Source organism: Nilaparvata lugens, chromosome 7 (assembly GCF_014356525.2).
Source record: "Nilaparvata lugens isolate BPH chromosome 7, ASM1435652v1, whole genome shotgun sequence".
Taxonomy (NCBI): domain Eukaryota; kingdom Metazoa; phylum Arthropoda; class Insecta; order Hemiptera; family Delphacidae; genus Nilaparvata; species Nilaparvata lugens.
In genome coordinates, this window is record NC_052510.1 from 48,397,949 (window position 1) to 48,418,537 (window position 20,589).

Below are 20,589 nucleotides of genomic sequence, written 5' to 3' on the forward strand. Positions count from 1 at the left end.
AGTAAATTCTGTCCTGTCGGCGAGATATCGGTGTATAAACGACCAATGGCTGTTTGGGTTGTTGCTTCGACAATGCTAATAATTTGATGTGAACAGCTATGCTACTATCATCAAAAGCTTACCGAGTTGAAAGCAGAGAAAAGTCGGGAGAAAATACGAAGCTACTTCAAGTTATCAATTGCATGCCTCACTGCATGTAATTAATAGTCTACACAACAGCTGTTTTTTCACCAAGGTAAATTGAGATATTGAATTGAATGCGTCATTGCATGCAATTTATAATCCACTCGACAGCTGATTTATGATGTATAATTCTAAAGTCTGATTTTTACGGTAATATTGGCGTTCGAAGGAGACTCCTTTTCCTTTTGTATTATCCTTTAAATGCAAAATTTCAAAAAAACCTTATGTATACGTCGACGAAAAATTCAAAAAGGAACATATCTGTCAAATTTCATAAAAATCTATTGCTGCGTTTCGCTGTAAATGCGGAACATAAAAACATAAATATAAACATAAAGAGAAATGCAAAACCGTCGACTTGAATCTTAGACCTCACTTCGCTCGGTCAAATATTCTAATGTTCTCAAGAAGTACGGTTACTTCGGTTACTGATAATAGCTTGAATTCCAAGATTTGGTACTGTAACGATAATATCAGTCATGAAAGTTTACCTTGGTAGATTTAATTTTCTCAGAAGTTGGTTTCTTGGCAAGTTCTGGCTTGGCAGGCGCTGGCTGTTTCTTGGTGGTGTGCACTTTTGGCAATGGAGGCTTTTCATTAGCTGAAGCACCTGATTTTCCAGCGCGATGTTCTGAACTTAAACCTGGAACCACGATAAAAATTATTAAATCTTATATAATAATAATAATAATCGATCTACCAATTGATAAGTTTCCAGTTACGTGACAGGTATGTGAAAGTGAATATGAAAGGCTATGAGAGCATTAAGCACATTTAGAAATAATTACAGATTCGGCCTGTTTGATAAGCATATACAAACATAGATTTCATGACAAAGAATCTTGAATATAGTGCAAAAAATATACAGAAATACAATGATCTGTTGAAGGATAATGTGGTACCACAATCGTAAAGGAACTTGATCGTTACCTTGGAAATATATGTGCCTATAACTTGAAGGATAAGAATTTATGATTGTACAAAAATGTGGAAGAATATACAAAATGAGCTATACAAAGCAGTAGCATTCATTTGTAATCAGAGGAGCTAATATTGTATCTTTAGCTATTTTGTAAACTTGATAATAATTAGCTTCCGATTTATTCATTTCATAATATACATTACTATACTTAGAGGAATTCACAACAGGTATTTCTAAGTTTCAGCAGTTAAAGCCGCATACTGCTTGTGAGCCTATCTTTGTTTGAATTTTGCAAGTTCTTTACCCACTGTTGCTGAAGAAAGTGGAAATGGAACGCTGTTTACAGTAATTTTCTGAACAGTTTTCAGCTGAAAATTGCTATGAGGCACTCGGCTCAGAAAATCAACATTAGGTTTACTTTTCCCACTTTTTCACAACCATTATGAAGAGTACAGACAAATTACTTGTAAAATACAGTAAAAATGTATGAAATATGGAATAAGTATATACATGAAAAATCACATTGAAATACTTCTACTTTTTATTTATCATTTACAATCAACTTAAGGACAAAGAAACATACTACAGTACAAAACTTCTTTTCATCCCAATTTCATAAAATAAATTGTCCAAATAAAGGTTATGTGCGATTTTCCAATTCTTCACTAATTTCCACATTGAAACAAAACACAAACACATAAACAATTAATTTGAAAGATATAGTTGAATTACTTTTAAAATACATTGGAATCTCTTGTAAAGCCCAGTGAAGATAGAACAGTATTAAAGTAAAATACTTGTCCTTCATTCACAACCCTTATTAGCAATAGCAATTGTCACACTTTTCACAAATAGCATACTATCAAGAGTATAGTGAAAATGTTAAGAAATAATCAATAAATAAATATGTGAAATTTTTTGTGAAACACTTGCCCCATATCTGCACAAACATTATGACTGATACCGTACATGACATTCCTATAGTGAGATTAAATTCAAACTAAGTGATTCTTACGAATAAGATCATTTTTCCCAATGAACTAACGATCACTACACAGTTGAAGTGGATCTTCCAAGAGCTAGACTTAGTGCAGTTTAGGTTGCATTACTCCGTCTGGGGCTTTCGGGACGGAGGAGATATCGGTGACATCTCATCCAATTTGACAACGGTGCAGAACTAGATAAGTATGATTCTACTTTGCCCAATGACAAGGATAGCAAACCAACAGTTGTCTTACTCTGTCTAGGGGTGTCGGGAGCGGACGAAATGCCGGTGACAGCAATGGAGTAGGGCCGTGGCCTGCGCGGAGTGGCGACCGGGCGACTGCGCACATTGGATGACGTCATCGAAGTGGTCATGCCCGACGAGGAGGACACACTGTGCTGACTCAGCGAAGACTGTGGCCGCGACGGCGTCACCTCGCCTGAGCGCAGTCCTGCAATGCCAAGCCCAACAAGCAAGCGTCACAAAGAGGCACCACATAAGCACACCGTTTTGTACACAACAGTCACAATGAAATGGCTCTTGAACAATAGGCACCTCATACATGAATAGTACACCTCTTAAGCATCAATTACAGTAAAGACACACTCAACACACAGATGAACAGTACAGATACACTTGAATGCTTCTTGAACCGCACTTACAGTATAGACACATATTTGAACCTCAAACCATTTGAGGTTTCTTAGCAACACTCACCGTAAAGACACACACAAATCGAATATTTGATCTTGATTTGCCGTTTCTGATCAATAATAAGCCTACTGAAGAAAAAAGTAGAGACTCAAGCACACACTTATACAGAACAGACACTTAAATCACATTACAACCACACTTTGATGGTTCCTAAAATCACTTTCAGTACACACACAATTTTTGTGCTTGGTCTTGTTGGTAATTTCTGATTAATAATTGAAGAGAAAAGTGGAGACTCAAGCGCATGTCTATAGAGTACAGACACACTCAAATGGCTCTTAAATGTCAATTACAGAGAAGTCCACACAAGTTCCGTTTTTTATCTAGATTTGCGATTCCTTAATTAAATAAAAGTGTGAAGACATCACCCACACACCTATACAGTACAGACACACACATAAAAATCTATCTTTGATCTAGATTCGTAGTTTCTGATTAATAATTGGAAACAAGAATGAAGACCTCAAGCACCCAATTTTTACAGTTCACACACAGGTCAGAATAGCTGAATTTGCAATTTAGGATCATTAATATTAATTTAAAAAAAAAATAGAATAGTGGAGACATCGAGCACACATTTTATACAGACATATTCAGCTACTGATTGCAAGTACTTCTTGCAAGTGGTTTTGTGATTAATGATCATAATAGTGCAATATCCATTATTAGGTGGAGTAAGGATTTTATAGTCCTCTCTAGCACTCAACGTAGCAGTGATTACACCTTTGCAAGCATAACACCTGTCAAATCCTTCAAGTAGTGAAATTGATATTAAAACCTCCACCTAAAGCTGGGTCCATAATTAGCAGATGTTTGACACACATGTTTGTCAAACTTCATTATGTGTTAGAACATTATGTGCTTGCCAGTTGTAGGAATGAGAACAAACATTGTGCAACTTTTAAGAATGTTCGTTCCTTGAGAAAAACATGATTGTCAAACACTTTTCAAGTGTCGACCCAGCTTAATAGATAACGGAATACACTGACTAAATGTGCACTGTCAGAAACTTTATATCAATCCATTTCCATGTGCCGGTGTGGAGTATAATATTTTTGGATGTTTAGAAATAGAAGGTTATTAGTTAGAAGAATCTAAACTTTAGAATCGCCACCAACCGCATCACCAGAATAAGTGTGTAGTGCTGAAGTAGTGAATTAGCTAATTAACACAGTACAGTCAACACTGAGTTGGACAGAAGCGTTTTGTGTAGAATATCACTGATTATTACCAGCTCATAAAATTTCCTAATCTAATATTATCTGATAAAACCGATTTCAAATTTCTTCATTATTGCACTTACAAAAATTGACAAATTTAAAGGTAATGTATTAGAATTGAATCTATGTGGTCGTTATATGCAATATGAGTATGAACTGGGAAATGTATTCATACACAGTTTGATGATATTTTAGAAAATATGAACTTGAGCTCAATAAGTAAAAATGTGTACAATCAAGAGAGACAAGTTGACTGTACTATGTCATCAGAGACTCTGACATGCAGTGATGTATAAGTGACCGTAACTTTACTGCTACAGAAATTTATGTAATGAAATTCATAGCAATGTCAAAGATATAAATTGGTTGTGTTTTGCCCGACCCGTATCTTGAATAACTATGTGTTGTTGTTCATATAGCCTACGAATTTACACAAAAATTGAATTGGAGAACACACACAAATTCGGCAAATTCAGGCCTTCCACCACATTAAATAGTTTACAAGAGGAATTATTAGTTACATAATATGCAACGTCAACAACACATTAATGATAAAGTAAGAATTTTGTAAAATTGGAAACCAACAAACAAGTACTTTTGTACCGCGTTGAATATGTACTATACAATGAAAAGCATAGGATTGCAATAGACAGTATGCACAGGAACAAAAGCATCTGTTTATAATTCATACAAAAATATATACATGGAGGGGGGATTGGATTATTGGATGAATTGAAAGTGATAATTGATAAATAGGTCACGCTCATAAAAATTGATCAGTGTATTTGTGAAATAATGGATGGTCAATTCATGTCAAGGCTAGTTAGGATTCACATGAAAAATGAGACATAGAATATGACTCTTGTTTAATAATATTATTTAGATAAGTTTTATTAGCTACAACACTCATCATAGAATTCGTTTTGTTGAGCAGAAAATTGTCGAAACAAAAGAGAAAGCACTGAACTTCGAGTGGTGTGAAATAAGATGTTATTTTATGATTATAAAATTGCAAAGTGCAATCTTACTTTTACTTTGGAACCTCATCAAGATGACGATTGAAGCTGAAATTAATTATTATAAAATCAGTAAATAATCATTCTAGTTAGAATATTAGAAAATATATTTTGTTTTAGTTCAATAATTTAACAAATTAGAATGTAGAATTCTTCAAAAATGAACATATCAAATGAAATATTTGTAGCACGTGTATCACCAATACCAGTAACAAGAACTAGAAAAAAGTCTTTTCAAGTTAAATCCAAGAGCACAGTACAACAGAGAATATGTGGAGAATCGATTCAACAATTTCATTGAAATAAGGAGTAGAAGACACAAGTGAGAAGCAGTTTAAAAGCATAAATTAAGCATAAAATTAGGTTAATACTCACTTCCTCCAAGACTTACCATTATATTTGCAGACCTTCACCAGAAGCATGATAGTGAGTTTCCGTCACCATTTATGCACAAGTTTCACTTACAATTAAAGGAAATAAATTGAAGTTTTACTTACAGTAGCCATGATTAATAGACTGAAGAGACAACGCACCAATAAGCATCGATCAGTGTAGAGCACATATTTAAAGCAAACATGACAATCATGCAACATTCTATGAAACTAAATTGTTATACTGACATGCACACAACATTGAAAAACATCAAGGATAAAACAAAATAAAACAAGAATTAGATGAGTAAGGAAAGAAACAAATAAATATTCAATAAATAGGCATGATAGCATGCCCAAAAAAATATAAATTCAAGCTCTGAATTTGAAAAATAACCAAGTTAATCATTTGAAAAATAAATACGGAATTACAATACTAAATTTGTAGCCTGTATGTTCATATTAGTCTAACATGTTAGGTGAACATGAAAAACGAATAGAAGTTAACAAAGAAAGAAAATTCTCAACTTATTTGAAAACTGTTCATATGTTTGTGTGAAATGAATTTATTCCAAATCTAGTAAGACATATTAAGGTCCATGCAAATCAGTACTGTTACATCATCTCTTCCAACAAATAAGCCTACATTGAATTTCCAGTGCAATTTAGATTTGGTTTATAGTGCATATTCATTTATTCATTATTCACTTCACTTTGTATTTTCATTGTAACTAGATTTAGATATTATGGTGACAATTCGTTGGAGTTGGAGATTTCTAATTTCAATACAAGGACATTTGATGTAGAAAATTAAAGATTCACGCACTCGCCATCGACTATGAGCATCAATGAATGAAAAGATAATTTTGCAGAATATTAATTTTAGACTATTTTTTATCTTCATAGGTACAGGCACAATTCGTAGAATAGAATAAGCTTAAGACTGCAAGACTGCTTTTCCAAATCACAATGATTGATAATCTTCCAAATATGTGACTGTTTCCATCGATCCCATGACATTTGAGTCCAATGTTCAGACCAAAAGTATGTTAACTATACTGAGGTCGACGTTATAATGGCAGTGGAGAAAGATAAGAGAACAGCGTTGCCGACTCTCGGCCTTACCACTGCCTTCTATAGATGACAGCTGATACCAGTATATCTGATGTAATATTACCTGTTCATTCTAGTTTAAAATAATCAATTATATTTTATTCGCAAAGAAATATCAAATTATGTTTTATTCAATGACATTATTTACATAACAAATTTTGTTTCACAGTTTTTCTTCATTTTTTTATCCCTCATAAATTACTAAATAAGTCGATAAACTACAGTATAAAATATACACTGCAATAATCAAAATTATTTACAAAATCAAATATTAGGAGCTAACTCCACAAACGAGCAAGCTCGTGCTCGAGTTTGGACCTCACTATAGACATAGAATAAAGATACTGTCTAACCTAACGAAATCTATTTATTTGTCTCTGCTATAGGTAACCGGTACATGTATGACCTAACCTAACCTATCCCAACTATAGCAATTTTAAATTAAGATTGTAGGTTTATTTTTTCAATTTGTTCAATAAACTCTTTCGATTGAAAGGGTGAGTAGAGACGATGTAACAGGTAAGAAGGGCAGATTTCCACTTACCTGGACTGGGAGACTGTTCGAGCGAGTGACTGCTAGCGTTGGCAGCGTCACGCGCCTTGCGTCTGAGTCGCTGTGCACGCGTGGGGCGCGGCGGCGGCACGGGCGCATTCAGCTGCGACATACTGCGCGTGCGCCCCAGTGCGCTACCTGTGCCGGACGCATGTGTGCCGCGTCCTGAGCCAGGCGCATGCGCCAGATGTGTCATGCTGCGCGACAGAGACGGGTCGGGCGCTGGTGAGGGAGTGGTTGGCCTCTTGCGCGGCCGAGACAGCACGTCTAGGCGCGACATCGAGTAGGCGCGTCCTACACAGCAACCCACCAGTCATACCACATTCATCGACACCACACACGTTATACCACCACCGATACCCAGTCGTTTTTTGTCTGCTACCAAGTTGCCTATCTCCTTTGTCGTCGGGGCAAGCACTATATTGTATTCTCGCATTTAATTAACATTACAAATGGCATTATCACTGAATCTAGCCGTGTTTATGAGAAATATAATAAGGGTACTAGTGATTTCCTGTAGCCCTATTCAGGCAGGTAGCAGCCCTAACCAAGGCATTAGCCCCAATCAATTCAGGCATTAGCCCTTATCAAGTAGCCCTATCAAAGTACTTGATTAGTTAACATTATTCAATTTTACCTTTATAATGTTCAGATGAATGTTCATCTTTTCAAAACATTTCGAGATGATCTCTGTTCGTCGAGATCTCAGTTCATTAAGAGCCTATTTTGACCGTTTCTTGGGATAATATTATTAATTTATTATAAAACCATTTTTCACCCATTCACACATTAAATAAATTAAGGACATGGATAATATTTTTATCTTTTCATTAAAATAACCTTATGATTGTTAAGGTTATTGATTAACCATTTCAGAAGGTGTTGTGGACATACAATATCTGCATCCTCAAAACTTTTGCATCATTGTGATTTAAATGTTGTATGTCCATACATACTTTTTATTAAGTGGTTCTAGTTTTTTATTTATCTTATTCCAAGAATTGAGAGATCTGTCATCTTGTTCACAGATTATCAATTGTTATAACTGACATATCATCAGTTGAGTCAATTTTAAATGAAAATAGCATTACACTTACAAAAAAAAAAAATTTCAACTTGCGTTTTCTCAAAACAAAACAATTGTTGGACATACAATGTTTGTGTACTAAGCCATCGATATGCTTATTCTCAAAATCTTTAATTTATTTCATATTGCATTTTAATGTTATTGTAATGCATTTGTAATGTATTTTCCTTCTATAACCATTGTAATTATGTTCCTGGGGACAAAGATTTGATTTGATATTCTAGGAGAGTTGATCCATTCAGTTCATAGCATCAAGAGTCTCATAGCATCATGTTTTCGTTGCAGGCTAATACAAAATATTGCACCTACATTGCTGCACATTGCACTTAATTCCTACAAAGTTAGGGATTGGTGAGAATGGAGAGAGTTGGTGAGAAGTTCATAAAGGTTAGATGTTAGGTTAGGGAATGGTTAGGTGTTGGGTTTTTGCTTTCCAATGGCAATATGCTGATATTATTTGATAATGTTGGGAGTTAAATATATGATACTGTATCTACTGGAATTTATGAATGCAACAGGAACTTGACGAACGGAAAACTGAACTTATTGAAGTTGCCTACACGGCCTGATTCTTTATGAACTAAGATCTCAATGGAGTGCATGTAACCTAACCATTCTATTTGGATTTTAATCTAGTTAGCCTACATCTGCATGAGAGGGTTTTCTCCTCTTTAGAATACCAATAAATATGAATGATAATTCACCAAATCAAACATCTTATTATTTCGATTTGTGTCTTTTCATCTCGTATAATATGTTTGCTTTTTAATGTGCAAATATTATTTTATCTCAAGTTTTTCCGTTAATATCAAGTTTGCATTATTTTATTTACTGTTGATAAGAGCTTTCGAAAACGAAGTAGATAGATCTCTGGGAGATCTCTATAAGCAATGATCTTATGAGAGAGCCTTTGATATGGGTTTCATTTTATAATGATTTTAAATAAATTTTTAGTACCAACTCATGGATAGGTATTTGAATTAGTAGAAAAAAAAATTTCAACTTGCGTTTTCTCAAAACAAAACAATTGTTGGACATACAATGTTTGTGTACTAAGCCATCGATATGCTTATTCTCAAAATCTTTAATTTATTTCATATTGCATTTTAATGTTATTGTAATGCATTTGTAATGTATTTTCCTTCTATAACCATTGTAATTATGTTCCTGGGGACAAAGATTTGATTTGATATTCTAGGAGAGTTGATCCATTCAGTTCATAGCATCAAGAGTCTCATAGCATCATGTTTTCGTTGCAGGCTAATACAAAATATTGCACCTACATTGCTGCACATTGCACTTAATTCCTACAAAGTTAGGGATTGGTGAGAATGGAGAGAGTTGGTGAGAAGTTCATAAAGGTTAGATGTTAGGTTAGGGAATGGTTAGGTGTTGGGTTTTTGCTTTCCAATGGCAATATGCTGATATTATTTGATAATGTTGGGAGTTAAATATATGATACTGTATCTACTGGAATTTATGAATGCAACAGGAACTTGACGAACGGAAAACTGAACTTATTGAAGTTGCCTACACGGCCTGATTCTTTATGAACTAAGATCTCAATGGAGTGCATGTAACCTAACCATTCTATTTGGATTTTAATCTAGTTAGCCTACATCTGCATGAGAGGGTTTTCTCCTCTTTAGAATACCAATAAATATGAATGATAATTCACCAAATCAAACATCTTATTATTTCGATTTGTGTCTTTTCATCTCGTATAATATGTTTGCTTTTTAATGTGCAAATATTATTTTATCTCAAGTTTTTCCGTTAATATCAAGTTTGCATTATTTTATTTACTGTTGATAAGAGCTTTCGAAAACGAAGTAGATAGATCTCTGGGAGATCTCTATAAGCAATGATCTTATGAGAGAGCCTTTGATATGGGTTTCATTTTATAATGATTTTAAATAAATTTTTAGTACCAACTCATGGATAGGTATTTGAATTAGTAGAACAAAAATTTCAAAACGAAGAGTCTACAACATGAAAAGTTAGATTGGTTCCCACCTACTACTATTATTGAAAGACTCAGAAATTCCAACAAGGAAACAATTTTCCACAAAATAATATTTACCTTCAATATGAAGTCAGCAGACCGAAGTTTCATTTATGCTAAGATTCTCTGGTTTTCAAAATAAACATTCATAACACAAAACTATACTTAAACGATCAAATTACATGAACAAAAATCAGGCATGCTAGAAAATATTCAATAAGATCATCACAAAAAACTACATTAACGAATGAAATCTAAATGATCATGGTTCAACAATTGCTGCAGCAGTTACAAAGTGAATGAATCAAACAAATACGAGCATGAATACGTGTAAATTCAATAGAAATAACATACATCCTACCTGAGTATTGAGCACCTGAACTTTCTTGATCTGGTCACAGCCAGGTATAAAACCAGCATCACGTTTAACGCTTCATGTAATGTCATTCAAGATATGTATAATTTGATTTGCATTCAGTCATTAGCCTACTTGATAAAAAATATAAATTTTATGTTGTCCATCAAAATTCCATGTATTGGCTTCTGATTTATCATTTACTCATTACTCAATCAACAAAGACAAAACTCAGAAGAGGAAATGTAGCAGCATGCAATTTGATTTGATTTTATTTTGTTAACATAGTTAAAGTTAAAATTAGGCTATTGGATCAATATAGGCTACCTTTCTCAAAAAAAAAATGTAGAACAAGAGAGAATAATAATTTATGATGTGGGATAAGATTAGGATGGAGGAATGAATTTAGTTAAAGTTGGGTTGTTGTAACCATGATTTGGTAACCATGATTTTGATTGCATTGGCGACCACGAATGTCAAGGAAAAGAGGTTTCCAAAGGAAAATGTAATAAGAGGTAGGGTGGTAATTTATAAGTTGGGGTAATTTATTCTGGTCAAAGTAACCTGGTGATTGGAAGCTGTGAAATTTGGTTTGAGCTTTCAACCTTCAAATATTTGACAGGCAATCATAATAGCAAGATTGCCAACAAAAGAAGAAGTGAGGTTAGGTGAGGTTGATATCCTGGTGATTGGAGTTTTTGCATATGATTATTTTAACCCAAGAATTTTACAATAAACTGTAATAGAGAAGTTGACGTAACTAATGGAAACTGTGAAACAAGTCGGTTAGGTTAGGTTACCTGATTATTGGAGACTGTGTGTTTGGCATAAGATTTTGGCTCAAGTATTTGACAATCAACTGTGAAAGAGAAGTTGAAGATGCTAATGAAAACTGTGAAATGGAAGTGAGGTTAGATCAGGTTGGTTCTGTTTGAGTTGGGTTACCTGATGATTTAAGACTGAGTTTTGGCATAAGATTTAAACCTAAGTATTTGGCAATCAACTGTAAGAGAGAAGTTTTGAATTGCTAATGGAAACTGTAAAATGGGTCGTTTAGGTTAGGTTAGGTTGGGTTACCTGGTTATTGGAGAATGTGAGTTTTGGTGTAAGAATTCAACTCATGTAGTAGACAATCAACAGTAAGAGATACATTGCTAATGGACGGAAAGTGTAGAAGGGGTCGGTTAGGTTAGGTTACCTGGCGATCGCATTTGGCGACTGCTGTGCGGCCGACTGGGCGCAAGGTCGCGGTCGCGCGGCGCCGGAATGGTCGGCATCAGGTCGGTCTTGCGACGCACGGCAGCCGCACGCGCCGCCGCCATCAGGCTGCTCGAATTTGCTGACGTGGCACCGTCACCCTCGTCCCCTAACACAGATGCACACAAACGGACTAATGCACCCGAATCACCACTAACCACACACACACACAAACTAATGTGGCCAACCCAACAGCACATTCATATTGCTTCATAAATGTAATTTGAATTCGAATCTATCTTGTAAAACTCATAGATTGTAGTTGTTGCCTTAGATGTGTTCATCTTTGACAGATTAATGTCAATCGTTGTTTAAAGAGGATCGTCGTTTTATCTCGATTTTCCTACATTTAAACTTCTAGTCTGTCCATGCGGCAATGATCCCTGAAAGATTAAGTCGACCCTCGCTCCCCCACGCTCAGGCACACACGCCCGGCCTACCTGCGCCATTGGCTTACTATGTATACTACTTAGTATATATAGATTTTACATATCAATGACCTGCGCTAATCGGTCTTCTACGAATGCATATGTAACAGACCGTCCCTTTACTCACACACAAAAGGAGACCGCGCTTGTGTGTTTGAGTAATAGGAGGGTCGGCCTAATCCTTCAGAGCTCATGCCTGTTTGAACAGAGTATAATAGACTACCAACCTCCATAGTTCACTATCTACAGTTTTGTTGAAACAAGAAATTTGATAATTTCTACAGATACTACCCATTAAATTTGAAAAGATCAAACCATAAAAACAGTTCCTTTACTTAATTGTGTAGATGTTACAAATCAATAATTTCATTTTGTTATTTTGGTATTTCCTCCACTGGAAGATTTATTTAATTTAGAACTTGAATATTATTTGAAACGCGACTGAAATAATTTTGTTTTCTTTCATCTATATGAATTCCTATTATGCTTTGTTAAGAATTTTTTTCTAGTAGAAAGAGGACCTTGACATTTTCACTTTACTCAACATTCAAATGTGATTTCTGCTCAGAATGGTATGTGACTTGTGTGTTTATCATCTGGAAATGCAGGAAATCTTGAATAGGATCCAATACATGGCTTTCCGTATGTGGAAAATTTCTAGATGAGCTATCTCTATCCCATACTGCATAAACTCCTAATTTTAGAAATGTTTGCAATTACTAGAAATATATTACTGGCAAACAAATATGATTAAATAGAACATCAATTTCTACTCTATGTTTGACTTATGAAGCTGAATACGAATATGATGCTAGGATGGAACCAACATTCAACTTATGAAAACAAAATGATAACTACATTGGTTTCATGAATGATAACTACAATACATTGATTTCTACACCCTCAACCACATAAATACTGAATAAAAATGTAACATTCAATGCCGGTGATCCCCGGTGCTTCATGACATAAATAACACTTTCTGTGAAACTTGCTTGAAACTTCAAATTCATCTTACCAGTATTTCTGTTGACTTCTGGTTGATTTAATTCTCATAGAATTGAACAGTGCTGAATCTTCTTGTGCTTATTGAAAGCGAAACGTTTATAAAATGAGAATTGATTACAACCATTGTGATTTATAAAGCTGTGTTGAAGTGGATACACATTGATTCTTATTGTATATTCAGCTGTTTGTGCACGAATTTATTTTGAAATTCATTTCTAAAAGTAGTAATAGATACAGCACTAATTGGAAAATAGTCAAGATTATCAACTTATCAAAATAAAGTATTAGATATTTTCTTCTCAGTCTTCCCTCAGTATAGTGATGATTGCACAAGCGTTCAATTATAAACATATATCTTCTTGTCTGTGACGAAATAAATCTCATGTATTTGTATTAAAAGTAGGCTTGGAAAAACGATGAAGAGGGAACCATGAATGTCATTCAAGAGTAGATAACTTAGATTACAATAATTAACATGAACATTTTGAGAAGATTCTTCATACTTGACTCTGTGATTTCAAAAACGTGTCTAGACAACTAGTTCAGATTTTACAACAAGTAAACTAATTAGAAAACAATAACCATTTGATAAGACATAAAATATATAAAATTCGCTTAAAATATATAAAATAGAATACAGTAAATGCAGAAAACTCAGACTGGATGCAGCACAACTTATTTCTAAACTAGAGACAATTATTGTACAACTGCAAGCTGTTTTCGAAAAATGAAGAAAATTTGAAAGCAAACATGCAATTTGATTATTGGATGCATGAATGAAGATGATGTATGATTGATAAATAAATTCAAAATTGATGGGCTATGGATAAATAAATTTAAAATTGAAAGAAACTGATGCATTATGAGTCAAGATGATAAGGATGAAGAAGTGTTAGTCATTATGAGATTATTGAATGTATAAGCACGTGTTGAGATGTTTTGAATTCAGCGCTGAATCCAATTGAAGTTTTTGAGTTTTAATGAGTTGAGTTGGAGTTCAATAATTGTTTGTAGCAGAGATCTTGCAAAAACAGAAGTAATATTACAAGAAATTCAATGCTGTTCGAAAATGATAAATTAATTGAAATATATTTATATAATCAACTTGGAAAAACCATTGATTAAAGCAGTGAGATTGGACTAAGAAAAGTTTGATAGATCAATATTCGATGAATTAGTATGAGCAGAGAACGTCAAAATGGTGAGAAGTAAATTTTGAGAAGAATAATGAAAACTAACCACATCATTAACAGTATTTATTCCGTGTTTGTCACTTAATAATGTTTTTGCAAAACCTCTTTACTGTATGTGTCTGAGGTGTCAAAGAGATGTTATGATCATCTCAAACCCTCATAGCTATATTATCTCATATATGCTATAGCAGTTGGATGTTGAATATAGACCAGGAATATAATTCATATTTGGATGGGTAATAAGTAGTTACTGTTAGAACCATTGTTAGTATATGATGCAATCTGTACAAAAAAAAACAACATTGATATGGTATTTTTCATAACAATTTCAAATACCGTAACTAAAAAAATACTAAATATGAAAATCGGTATTTTTTGGGAGATGCGGGAGAATTTCGGAGTGTTTCAGATTCTCGCAATTGGTTCTTAAGGACGAGAAAGAGATAAATCCGACAATTTGGCTTCAAGCTGAAAGCCATCATGAGGGGAAAATTCACTGATTAACTCATCAATCAACATTATTCAGAATCGTTGCTGAAACTGGTGATCCCATCATCTTGATGAATCCCAAGGAATGGTGGAGGATTTACAGCATTGGTAAAACTATGCAACAGTGTAAAGGAGCAGATTTGATGGAAGTAACCAGAGATAATTGGTTTCAGGATATATTGCATTTGAACAGAGCTGATTTGAACTGAAACAATCAGTTCCAGATACAAATCTGAGATAAAGATAACCAGGTGAGCGATTGTTGAGACCAGTTGCCAGTTGACTGTATCTTGAATGACGGAATTACTAAAAAAAATTGGTTGAGGAAAGGCTTCTCACGTGGATTACAAAGACTTATTGCTTGGATATTCATTAGAATTGAATATAACTGAATGAACAGACATAAGGGGATAGAAGAACCATTTGGAAATATTGAGGAACTAAGATTGGTTTCTGAGTAGCACTAAATACTAAGTAACAAGCACCAAATCAGATGACTTATACGGATAAGTCGAATTATTGTGAGATACTTGCAAATGTAAGTAGGCCTAATATAATTATAAGATAAAGTTTTGCGTAAATACTTTGAGAATATTCTTGAATTGAAGTGACAGAGCGCCAACAGAAAGTATCAGACCACTGACATCCGAACAAAGCTCATAAAGGATATATCTTCTAATTGACTCATTTTCTACGAAATCGGGAGAATTTCGGAGTGTTTCAGATTCTCGCAATTGGTTTTTATGGACGAGAAAGAGATAAATCCGACAATTTGGCTTCAAGCTGAAAGCCATCATGAGGGGAAAATTCACTGATTAACTCATCAATCAACATTATTCAGAATCGTTGCTGAAACTGGTGATCCCATCATCTTGATGAATCCCAAGGAATGGTGGAGGATTTACAGCATTGGTAAAACTATGCAACAGTGTAAAGGAGCAGATTTGATGGAAGTAACCAGAGATAATTGGTTTCAGGATATATTGCATTTGAACAGAGCTGATTTGAACTGAAACAATCAGTTCCAGATACAAATCTGAGATAAAGATAACCAGGTGAGCGATTGTTGAGACCAGTTGCCAGTTGACTGTATCTTGAATGACGGAATTACTAAAAAAATTGGTTGAGGAAAGGCTTCTCACGTGGATTACATATTATTGCTTGGATATTCATTAGAATTGAATATAACTGAATGAACAGACATAAGGGGAGGGATAGAAGAACCATTTGGAAATATTGAGGAGCTAAGATTGGTTTCTGAGTAGCACTAAATACTAAGTAACAAGCACCAAATCAGATGACTTATACGGATAAGTCGAATTATTGTGAGATACTTGCAAATGTAAGTAGGCCTAATATAATTATAAGATAAAGTTTTGCGTAAATACTTTGAGAATATTCTTGAATTGAAGTGACAGAGCGCCAACAGAAAGTATCAGACCACTGACATCCGAACAAAGCTCATAAAGGATATATCTTCTAATTGACTCATTTTCTACGAAATCTTGAGATTTTTGAGGTTGTGAATTCTCAATATCTTGGGAAGTTACCAAAGATCATGAATTCATCATATTATCTTGCTAAGTTCTGGAAAAGGGGCGGAGCTACAACAAGCAGTAGGAAGTCGTGGTTCTCAAGAATCTCAAACATCCTGCATCCACGGATTGCAATCCTTATGTTATTGTACATTCATCATAGCCTAGTAACGTACAAATTTAAGAGGCAGAGATACATCAAGTAATAGAAAAATTGGATCTATAGTAGCAGCAGAACACAATACAGCGAAAGTATCACGACAACACAAATAGACAGAAAATGGCAAACGATTAAAGACAGTTAGTAGACACAGATTGGATAGAACAGACGGATGTAGCACACACTGGCTGCACAGCTGAGCTGCAATGACTCACCAGGACCCTTGGCGGCCGACAGTACTACTTCAGACTGCGAAGGTGCCTGCTGAATCGTAATGGAAGGGATTTTCAGGTCAACTGGGGACATGGGGGCGGTGCGGGAATATGGAGGGGTGCGGGCGGGGGGAGTGTCCCACTGAAATACGTCGTAAATCGACATAGACATCCGAGAATCTGCAAAATACACACATCTTACTAAAAGTCGACACAATATGTCTGCATGTCGTTGTCTTCTATCATTCTGTATTTCTATAATGATGATAAATAATGTATTAATCAGTACTACATTTTTACTGTACTAAAATCATGTTTCTAAAGTACAGTTGGACCTTGTAAAGGTGCGTACAGATTTACACGCCGCGAACTCGAGCAATTCACTTTTAATCAGCTGATGCTAAGCTTTTTATAACTGTATCTTACCGTTTCTGTACAAATACAGATATAATCAGCTGATGAAAAGTGAAATTCACGTGTTCGCGGCGCGTAAATCTGAACGCACCTTTACATGATAGATATTATCAAAGCCATCTTCAGTTGAAGGCCTGTCAAGTAGAGAAGGCAGTGATATTGTAGAATGTGATCAATATTGATAATATGTTACACTGTGTTGTGAATCCATTTGCTAGTACGTGTTTCCAATATTTTAATATGTCTTATTCAGTCTGTAAGGAAAATCCACCATTGAATTGATTTTGTATGTGCTGTATAAATGTAGCCTATATGATTTTTTTGGAAAACCCCCCTATTTGATTTGAGTGATTCTATCAAGGTATTGAGAAAATTGAGTCCTATTCATAAGGTGACTGACTATATGTTTAAATATTCTATACCACTGACTATATCAGTGTTGTTTAGTTTATCCTTTGAAAAAAATAGAGTATGAAAGAGTTAGAGTATAGAAAGTTATTAACCAAAACCTTTGATAGGAGCATGCAATTTGCTTCTGAATAGTGAGTGTTGTTGATAAAAAAGTGTGTTTAGTGATGGAATAAATAAATTTATAAAATGACTGCAATAGCCCACTAAAATAATAGAAACGAAATATTTTATTACATTGCATAATGTTCTCTTCTCATTGGATGGTTTTTCAATAACTGGATTTTTGCACATCACTCTATAACCTAACTGAATTTATCGTTATTTTTCAAGCGTTGAACTGTATCATGTTTTTCATTATAGCTAGAATGGAATGTCAATGGTTAAATTTAATGAGTTCAAGTGTTCGAATAGCTTCAAACGATTTAATGAGCTGTGCGGAATTTGGAAAGAGAACAGCTTGTTACAGTTGTCAATTATTATTGAGAATTCAATGGAACGTTTCAGAATAATTACAATTATTAGAAGTACTGAAATATCGCAACGCTAGCATGTCTGTATTCATTTCATTTCATTCAGTTTAACTTCACTTGAACAACATGTAATAATCACATATCATGCCAATAAATGAGACAGAAATAATGGACTCAGTTCAACAGTGTTTCTCCCACTGATTTTATAAAACAATATTGTTCAAAATATAATTATATAATTTTGAAACAGTAACTGTTACCCTCACCTAAATCAATCATCAGAGATTTGTAAGTTCATAGACATTTTTATTAATCTATTTATTCTTCAAACCAATGTGGAATAAATTCTATGTATGTGGAAGAGTTCATCAGTAAACAAGATTTGAACCTTTTTTAAATAGTGTCCTACTGTATAATATGTATTTCCTTTGTAACAGAAATAGTTTTGAGCTCAAATTCCTGTTATTTTCAAACTGATATCATATTTGTAATGAACAATTAAAACGAAACATGAAGTTTGAATGTGAGAAAACAAGTTAAAAACAATGATCGAGAATAACAAAATAGTGGAGAATGAGAGTGTGAGACTGCTTGATCAGGTGATGCAGGTGACAGATGATGATCAAATCACCAAAAATTACAAAAAAACTCAACACCAAATTACAATGCAATCACGAAGGTGCGCATGATGTAACTTCAGAATGCAGACAGTTGTACAATAATGAATAATTATTAATATAGTATTTAAAACTTTGAGAGAGAATTAACTATCCATTTTCCAACATCTAACACCAAATTACGATGCAATCATGAAGGTGCGGATGATATAGCTTCAGAATACAAACATTTGTACGAAAATAATGATTAATATAAATATTTCAAACTTGATAAAGGATAAACTATTCATTTCAATAACACTAACACCAAATTACGATGTAATCATGTAGAGGGTGGATGATGTAAGTAACGTCAGAATGCAAACAGCTGTACAATAATAATAATGATCTAGATAGTATCTCATAATGGAGAGAAATTGATTATATTCCTTTATTGGAGGCGGAGATAGGACTCCAGGTCCTCTCTGCCACACAACCAAAGAAGAGAGAGATAGAGATTCACCATTGCACCGTTTCCGAAAAAGTCCATCACCTACTGGGCTAGAGTGGAAGGCAGAGTGAGTGGGAGAAGGATGGCAAATGTTACCTTCTTTGTTTCGGTTGATGCCGCCGGCAGAGGTTGCTCTCTTCTTGCTGCCGTCCAACTCCCGTTCGGACGACCGTCGCGTGAGGGGGCCGGGGGGTGCAGTCATCGATAACATCATAACGTTGCTAGTGGAAGTCGCTCTGTTAACCATAAACAACACACATTAGAAAATCAACTTTTTCATTGAAAAACTGAACATTCTGCGAGTATCCTGGAGGATTGCATGCAAGCGAGAGGTTTTTATTTATTTATTGATTCAAGCTGAATTCTTACACAACAGTGATAATATAATTCACATACTTTATAATGGGACTACTCATACTCGTTCGGCCGTGTTGAGTGGGAATAGTCCAATTGGAACGTATGGGAATTATATTTTCACATTTCACTGTCACTGTTGTGTGCAAATCCAACTTGAAGGGCTGAAAGGAATGAGGTGAGGACTAGCTATTATTCAGGGAGTTTTCTTGAAAAACAGAAGGGGTCATATTTGGAAAAGAATTGAGCGTAAATAGTTGTAAAAAGTGAGAAATAATTACTATTTTATAAAAACAATTCACTTCAATGGGCTACTTTTTTACAAATTAATAAGAACAATATGAAAACTTTTAGTACTCTTTATTATTTGAAATACTACAACTAGCTTTGACCATAACTTAGGTCATTTTCAAGTTGAAAAAATTCAACTTGTAAATGACATGAAAGTTATGTTCGAAAATAGTCGTTGAAATATTTTGAATAATAAAGGGTACTAAAAGTTCTCATACTGTTCTTATTAATTACTATTTTATGTTTATAAAGTAGTATGAAGTGTGAAGAATTACTACTTCATGTTTATAGAGTAATATGAAATGCAAATAATTACTACTTTATGTTATAATATTATAAGTTACTACTATTATAAGTAGTAATTATTTAAAACTCTTTACAACTCAATTATTTCAGAGAAAGTTCTCAGCCAATACACGCTTTGGTTACCAAACAAGCAAATTTAATCGTTAAACCATTACTGGAATCGTAGATTGATTCATGCAACCAAAGCTTCATTTACTGCTGCACTATGCATATTAGTAGCTTACAGTAGCTGCTACGGGATCGCGGAATTGGAAGCGTCCGCAACTAGAATGTACATAGCATTTCCAATTCCGCTTTCCCATAGGAGATACCGGACGCTACCAATGTGCCTGTGTGCAGCGTGATTCAGAATGAACTTGGGAATACTTCATGAATACGGCCTTTTTAAACTCTATTCATTACAAGAGGAGGATCTAGAATATTCTAGACG

At 34.4% G+C, this 20,589-nt stretch overlaps 1 protein-coding gene across 50 annotated transcripts in view; it reads right to left on the reverse strand.

Annotated features, from left to right (window-relative positions):
• LOC111052973 (MAP7 domain-containing protein 1) overlaps nt 1–20,589 on the reverse strand; it is a 331,750-nt gene that overhangs the window by 20,106 nt on the left and 291,055 nt on the right. For 28 of the 50 annotated variants that reach the window (XM_039432960.1, XM_039432975.1, XM_039432967.1 and 25 more), the window contains 6 exons: nt 19,305–19,444; nt 16,810–16,986; nt 11,723–11,890; nt 7,069–7,371; nt 2,344–2,541; nt 675–826 (listed from right to left, as the gene is read on the reverse strand). In XM_039432960.1, coding sequence (XP_039288894.1) covers nt 675–826; nt 2,344–2,541; nt 7,069–7,371; nt 11,723–11,890; nt 16,810–16,986; nt 19,305–19,444 — 1,138 coding nt within the window. The remainder of the gene's footprint in view (nt 1–674; nt 827–2,343; nt 2,542–7,068; nt 7,372–11,722; nt 11,891–16,809; nt 16,987–19,304; nt 19,445–20,589) is intronic. The other 22 variants (XM_039432961.1, XM_039432968.1, XM_039432973.1 and 19 more) reach the window with 5 other exon arrangements.